We start from the raw sequence: 7,836 nt of genomic DNA, 5'->3' as shown, positions 1-7,836 counted from the left end.
TGATCAGGGGACTGCAGGGCAGGCCCTATGAGGAGAGACTACGGGACCTGAACCTGTTCAGCCTCCACAAGAGAAGGCTGAGGGGGGATCTTGTGGCCTGTTACAAACTGGTCAGGGGGGATCAGAAGGCATTGGGGGAGTCACTGTTCCCCCAAGCACAGCCAGGAGTGACCAGGAACAACGGTCACAAGCTAGCAGAGGGTAGGTTTAGGTTAGACATCAGAAGGCGCTATTTCATGGTCAGGGTGGCTAGGGTCTGGAACCAACTTCCAAGGGAGGTGGTGCAGGCTCCTACCCTGGGGGTTTTTAAAAAGAAGTTAGATGAACACCTTGCTGGGGTCGTTTGACCCCAGTACTCTTTCCTGCCATGGCAGGGGGTCGGACTAGATGACCTGCTTAGGTCCCTTCGGACCCTAGAAACTATGAAACTATCGTAGGGGTATTTTTTTTAATCGGGTGTTTTATAGCTGAGCATGCAAGAGGGGTCAGAGTAGGCATTCTTATGTAACATTGGAATAAAATTGCTCACCTGTGAACGTGGAACACTAGATTTGATGGTTCATAAGGCCGCTACCAGTCCTATGTTGAGACAGTAAATACTAAGTAGTAATCATGAAATATTCATTGTTCAGCAGAGTTGAACTATTTGGAGTTAGAATGGGGCTTCTCTTCCTGGTAACTAGTCCTCTTTTACATTTGTCTCAGGCATCTCTTCTTAACAGGATCCCTAGCCTAACTCAGTATGGGATCTCTGACTGACATCAGAGGGGTTTCTCATCTTCCTCCTGATCTCCGCAGTGTTCTCTGCTCTGTTCTCCTCTGTCTGTCCTTTCATGAGGTACAGATGCTATAGATTGCAAGCCTTCCTTTTCAGAATGTCTCGCCCACCAGGATAACGGTGCTCAACCTTCCAGTCTCAACCCTGGTGCCAGAACTGGCTGCACATTGGCCTGACCCCAGATCTGGCCATGAGGTGACCCTGTGCACCAGCCCCACTGCACATTGGTGCAATCCAATGTGCAGTGTTATGTCATCCAGCCTGCAGGGCTCCCCAAGGGTCTGGAAATTTGGCAGCAGAGGAGCAGCAATAAACAAAGATATGAACTTGCAGGCTGGAGGCCAAGCACCATTGCACCTAAGGATTCACAGTCAGGAAGGTTAGCAGGCATGGCGTGTTTGATAATATTGGTCAAGTGTTAGCCATCCAGCCACTTTATTTTTATTTGCGCACGCACGCACGCACGCACGCACGCACGCACGCACACACACACCCCCCCCCCAGCTAGAAGGAATGAAGCAAAACTTAAGATATAAGGAAATGATGGTGAATGAAAGCTGTCATATCTGGTCATTCCTCCAGCTTTAGGCTGATGCACACAAACTGAATGGTGGAGGCAAGTATGCATTGATGCTACCCCATCTAGTGAATTTATTCTTGTCATCAGTCTAGCACTTGACATGAATATTAAATTTGCTGAAAATCAGCACATCTAGAAGAGCTGTTCCTAATGCTGTGGGAATTCTGTTCTTGTGTAGTTCTAAAACTATGGCTAAATATGTAAGTAATGGAAAAAATGAACTGTACTTGGTTCAGTGCGAACATACTTCCTTAGGAATATTATCACAGAGCTGAACAGCATTTTGCCAGGAAGTGTTTGCTTGAGAGCTGGGTACATCTCCCCTTTTTATTATAGGTGAGGAAGGAAAATACATGGACAAAGGGTAAAGGAACAGAAAATGAAACAAGTAAAAATGGAAATATGTGAACATCAGCTACTTTATAGATTAGCTGCAACAAATGGAGGGGGGGAAAGGTTTCTTAACTATAATCTTGAAATAATGGTAGAGTAAACTGAAAAAGAGGTCATCTGTATTGCTTACCTCCTGCTGTCTCTGTCCTCCACAAATTCATGGTTAACTGGCTAAAGTTATTTTATTTTTGTATCTCAACCCAAGTATAAAACCAAGAATGAGGGTATAGATTGATATAACAATTATATCACTATCAAAGGACACCAGTATATGCTGTTATGATGCAGCTGTTACATCTGGATATTTCTGGGACAAGACCAGCGTAGTAAAACTGCTGCAGCTTTAACTCTTTAAGACGAAAGTTGTGGTAGTTTAACTAACTTGTATCAGTATGAGAACATCAAGATGTTATAACTAGATTGTAAACCCCTCCCCATTTAAACCCAGTTGTAGGGTGTTTGTCCATGCCCAGGGAAGATTGAGAACTGTTTTCAAACACCAATTTAAGGTTTTTTTTATAATGTATCCTATACAATTAGGTCAATGTGGATCAGACAGCGTTGTTGTTTTACATAGGTTAAAATGTTTTTAAAAATTTTTTTCTTTCCATGGATAGACTATCACTGGAGAGTAATCCAGTCTCTTCAGGAATTTCAAGCAGGAAGGTTGGTGGGAGGGCTTGCTTTTGCTGTGGATTGGTCTCTCTGCCTAAAGCTTCACTATTTTTATTTGAATTTCACACAAGTCCCCCATCTCAACCCCTGAGATGTAAGTGAGACAGAAGGTGCTATTTAAATTAGTTCTGCACCCATTTATTTTTGCAATATTTTTCATATCAAAGTGAAATTTCCAGTGCATATTAAGATGTAGGAATATCCAGTTTGTAATGTATCCCGTTAATGGCAAAAGATCAACATGTTTAGAACAAGAATTAGACAAATGTTTGTCCCATGTGTCTTAAAAGATGCTAGTTTGAGCGAGGAGGTCAAGGAAATAACAGTTAAACTCTACCCTGTACAAAAGCAATACCCCCAAAGGAGCTGTTAATAGCCTCTGCTGCCAAAGGTATGGCAGTGTCCTGCAGGGTGTTAAATTAGCTGTAGCGTTCTGCTGTGAACAGATGTAGTCCTGTAGTTGTAAACATCTACGTAAGTGCCATTATGTTCAGTGGAACTTAATTTAAAAATCAAATGGGTATCTGGTTTGTTGATGTCTGTTGTTTCTCCCTCTGTGTTTTGGGCCTTCCTTATACTTGTATTTGGCTTCTGTTCTTTTTTGAGTGGTCAAGAGTTATTTAGTAAGATTATCTAAAGAGTGTTAATACACAGATATGGGAACTTTGAAAATAAAGTTTGTTTTTTCTATTGGCTCCTATAAGATTTAGTCATTAAAATCTAGACTGCACTTGACTTACAATGTGACTTTTAAAATCAAAATCCTTCTTTCAGACTTCAAGGTACTCTCTTCCCCCCTCCCGGGAATACTTGATTATACTAAAGGAGCCTTATATTTTTCTGTGCATATAAAACTGTTCTGCATCAGATGTGTTGAGTGTGTCCTAACTTAAAGGAATCCAATTGATTAAAAAAAGTTGTAATTGAATGACACTTACCATTTCTGACATTCTCTAGCTAAAAATGATCTCATTTTCTCTTTGGGAAAAAAATACCACACTTTTTCATATAAAACTTGTGCCTTTTTTCTAAAAACCAGCTGATGGAAATCACGGTGTACATTATAAGCGAAAGAATACGGTAACAGGAGTTTGTGCCACTTAGGCTTTACGTTTTTGCTTTGCAAAAGCAAAAGTGAGTCTGCATGTGATCCATTGCAAGCAGAACAGTGAGCAGGCTCAGCCCCATAGCTGCTGCTACTCAGTTACTTACTACAAGGAAAAAATATCTTTTGTCTTCATTCTACCTTTCAGAAACAAAGTGCATATCTTCTGTGGCATGTTGTGTATAATAAAATATGGTAATATCTATCTCTATTTAATATATAATGTCACTCAACATAGAAGCAATTCAAATAACAGAAGCCTGTGAAACTGCCTAAAAATTGTTAAACTCGCATAACCCTTATTTTACAGATTATTGAAGAACAGTACTTGCTTTTATAAATATATGAATAGCCACTAGCATGTACGTTTAATTATGGAGACTGAGCTAACATACTTAATAGATGAGTAGATTCAATCTACTCTAGATCCAGCATCCCATATCTAATAATTGGAACAGTATCACAGTAACTGACTCTGAAGTTAATGGGGTACAAATAGTACTGTAGAGAGAGAGAATAAGGCTACATAGTAATGACTTAACTAAAGCTTCCTGCCCAGTTCCTTTGGACTGTTTCTCCCCGCGCTCTTTGACAAACTTCTCCTTAATCCTGGTCTTCTCTGTAATCCCATGCCATTCCTAGCACTCTCACCACTGTGCTCTCAAACTAAATATTACATCCTTCCCTCCACCCCTCCCCTCCCTTGCCAATGGCCAACTCTTCAATTAGCCATTAAAGTAATACTTTTACCTGAGGTGGTTGGAATTCAGTAGTTATTGTACCCAAAAGCAGGGAGGGGGGAGAAACCAAAACATTAAGTGCAAAAATTTACACAAGTATTTTGCTTTATCTTCTGCTGAGGTTTCTGTTCATTCTTCTAATGATGACTGACTGAAAATCCTCAGTTCAGTCTTTGAATTAAATTAGAATTCAAAAGCAGAAGAGAAAGCAAAACTTGTAATTGGCTTCCTGGAACCATTAGATAAGTATGGTCTAATTAAAGACTCAGGTGTGGAGGGGAGGTCAGGGGAGGAAAGAGAAGGTAGGTGTTTAGGATTTCCTGTTATTCCATAGCAGCAGGTAAATGATTTCTTAAAATGTTTTTACTGTATCAACTTTCTTTCTGTTGTGTTAATTTTCTTCATAGTTTCATAGTTGGTAGGGTCAGAAGGGACCTGAGCAGGTCATCAAGTCCGAACCCCTGCCATGGCAGGAAAGAGTGCTGGGTTCAAATGACCCCAGCAAGGTGATTATCTACCCTCCTCTTGAAGACACCCAGGGTAGGAGCGAGCACCACTTCCCTTCCCTTCCCTTCCCTTCTTAAGTGACTTTGTGTTAAGAGAGTAATTTTGAAGCATTTTGATCTGTGTTGAGGAACATGAAGTAAAAAGCATGGCTCTCTGCCCATAGCTAAGGGCTGTCAGTTAGGAGATCTCACTTATTCTCAGCTTTGCCTGGTGACTTCAGCAAACCCTTTGGAGTTCAGTTCTCAGGAAAAAGAGAAGAGAGTGCTGCTCACATCTCCAAGACTGTCATTCTCAGCTCAAAGCTAACTTTGCAATTAGTGATTAGGCAAGCAACATCTCAGGCACAGGACAGGCTCTTCAGAGAGGTTAAAATCAGATTGTATAAGATATGCTCTGCAAAAACTTAGTCCAGCTAAGAATCTGGCTTTTCATCTCTCCAGGTCTCCATTTTCTCATTTATTGAAGTGAAGTTGTGTGTTGTATTCACAGTGATGGTGTGTGTTCATTTCTTAGTTTTTTTTGTCAAGTACTTAAAATTTTTGAGCTGTGTACAGTATTGCACAAGTTCAGAATATTATCTCTTGGTTTATTTTACTCGTTACCCTCAAAATGGAACAACTTCAATCCATGCGCTTTCTGTGCTTTCAAACCTTCTGTAATGAGACTATTGGTGTGGCTACAGAAGTTGGAACCCTTAAAATTGAAAACAATACCCAGGTTCTCTACTTTTAATTTTACTTTGTTCAAACCTGGCTTGAGCCTTTTCTGTGGAGGGTGGCCTATACATCTAATAAATGAATGAATACATAAGCCACAATTAACTCAAAGCAAAATAGCTTAGTGGATAATACCTTGTAATGTATCTGATTAGGAATATATAGATAGTAAGGGGCTAGCATTAGGAACCAATTCAAGAATTGTTAACCTTCTTCATAACTTAGCCGATTTAAATACGAAAAATACTGATAACATCAGAAGGCACGTAGGTCAAGATATACATCCTGCTGTAAGGTAATTTTGTTACATGGCTACGTAAATCATGGGTTGGGATCCAACTTTTTCAATCTATTAATTACATTCAAAGTGCTATAAAATGTGGAAGTCTCCCATCTAGTTAACATGCACTGTGATACCTGTACAGAGGGCAGAAAAACAAAATTATAATCATTTCCAAGCTAAAAGTAGAATCGTAAATAACATTTCACAGTATTTTTTTTCTTAATGATATGCCATGGACTGGTGCAAACCAGTCACAAGGTGCTAAACTGCTAACAAGGAAACTCATTTAAAAAAATAGGAAGCGATCTTTCATTTATAAGGGGTGAAATTCACCCAGAGTCAAATTTACTGTTAACTTTTATTGGGGTCAGGAGTTCACTCTTGTGTACTCAGTAGCACCCAGTGGCTTCAGTGAGAGCTAGATATTCAACAGTAGTGAAAATCAGACTGGCAGCATTCAGAAAATATGTCCATCCCTGTCCAAAATACCACCTGAACACATAAGTGGTACGTTGAATGGAGCATTTTCTATATGAATGCATGACTTCACACATGCCCTAACTTTGCATACCTTCCTCCTTTTATTGTTGAAGTGTTATCTACTAGAATCACACATTTATCCCATTTTCTGTTTTTCATTTACAGGCTAGCAGTGGTAGTTCAGAATTACAAGAAATTATGAGAAGACGACAAGAAAAAATCAGTGCAACTGCCACAGATTCAGGAGTAGAATCCTTTGATGAAGGAAGTGGGCACTGAGTCTTTTCCTTCAATTTCATTGTCCTTGGCATTATTCCACCAAGCTTTGTTTTAGGAAGCGATGAACAGGGATGTCTGATTTATTTTGTAGATAGATATAACCTGTCGCCATACAGAAACAAGGCAGCCAGTCGATAAAAGTACTTGCTGCCAGCTTCTCACCACTTAAAAAAGTAAACACAATGGAAGTTAAGTGAAGTTTGCAGCACGTGAGAATCAGTTACTCCCAAAGACAAGTTTGCCTTTGTGGAAATTACCATTTCATACTCACTTTACAGATAAATAAATACAATGTTGCTTTTGGTTCATTCCAATGAAGCTGAGCCAGCAATAAAATGTACTTGAACCCTTCAGTAATTTATGATTTTGAATTCCGTCTGTTGCTGTAATATATGTATGATTCTTTCTTTTTGGCTCGGTCTTCCTCTTCCTATGCAGGGTCACACTGCAGGGTGTTTAGATTATTTAAAAGTTCTTGATGCCAGCAATCAAAGATGAAATGCATAGAATAAGAGCAGCAGCTCAAGCCTTTGAAACGTAGACTGACTTATTCTTGTATCATCTGCAAGATTTTTTATTACTAATGAATCTGTTGAAAGCAAATAATATTCTGCGTTTTGATTTCTGCTTCATTGATGACAAACCATGATATTACGCAGTAAAAATGAATAGAAAATACTAAACCCACAAGTCAGCTTGAAGTGGTCAGACCTAGCCATAAAGGTATTCACAGTATTTTTTTAATAGACTTACATTTTTGTTTGTAACAAAACTAGTTTAAAGAAGAGTATAATCCAGATTTTTTGTGTTGATCATAAATGTCAATTTTTCTGTATGTAAAAAGCTATTTGTTTCTTTATAAATTTAATCTTTTGAAAAAAAAAAAGATTGATTCTGAAGGGGAAAAACTTTCTTCCCAGCAAATGTTATTTTTGGAAACACAATGATTTTTGTCACAATGTTCTATAATTTCTCTTGTATAAAGATCATCACTTCATTTAGAAAGATTTAATCCACCTAGTTTAATTAATTTTCATAGTGCCTTTTCACATGAATCAGCTGGAAGTCTGCAATAAACAGTATTTGATGTATGTTACATAGTTGTATCTTTGCTACAAAGAAGATATTGAGGTAAGAAAATGTTCCAGATTTTGAGTGTGTTTTTTTCTCTGTGTACAGAAAGAAAATTTGTCATATCCACTTCATTTTTTTCAGAAATGAAAATTCCAAAACCTAATAAATGTATTTAGTGCCATTCGTCCTAAATAACCTTATAAATATTTTTGGTATGTGTATGTTT

General features: G+C 38.6%; 1 protein-coding gene across 4 annotated transcripts in view; it reads left to right on the top strand.

The window, feature by feature from the left end:
- Positions 1-7,836, top strand: part of EPS8 (epidermal growth factor receptor pathway substrate 8) — a 104,187-nt gene extending 96,351 nt beyond the window's left edge. For all 4 annotated transcript variants that reach the window (XM_019515593.1, XM_019515591.1, XM_019515592.1 and 1 more), the window contains one exon: positions 6,423-7,836. In XM_019515593.1, the coding sequence (XP_019371138.1) occupies positions 6,423-6,536 (114 nt within the window). In that variant the 3' untranslated portion in view covers positions 6,537-7,836. The remainder of the gene's footprint in view (positions 1-6,422) is intronic.

The sequence above is a fragment of the Gavialis gangeticus genome, unplaced genomic scaffold (genome assembly GCF_001723915.1).
Source record: "Gavialis gangeticus isolate Ggan-Ray unplaced genomic scaffold, GavGan_comp1, whole genome shotgun sequence".
NCBI classification, from domain to species: domain Eukaryota; kingdom Metazoa; phylum Chordata; order Crocodylia; family Gavialidae; genus Gavialis; species Gavialis gangeticus.
The sequence above is the reverse complement of the archived record's forward strand: the minus strand, read 5'-3'. Positions and strand labels throughout refer to the sequence as shown.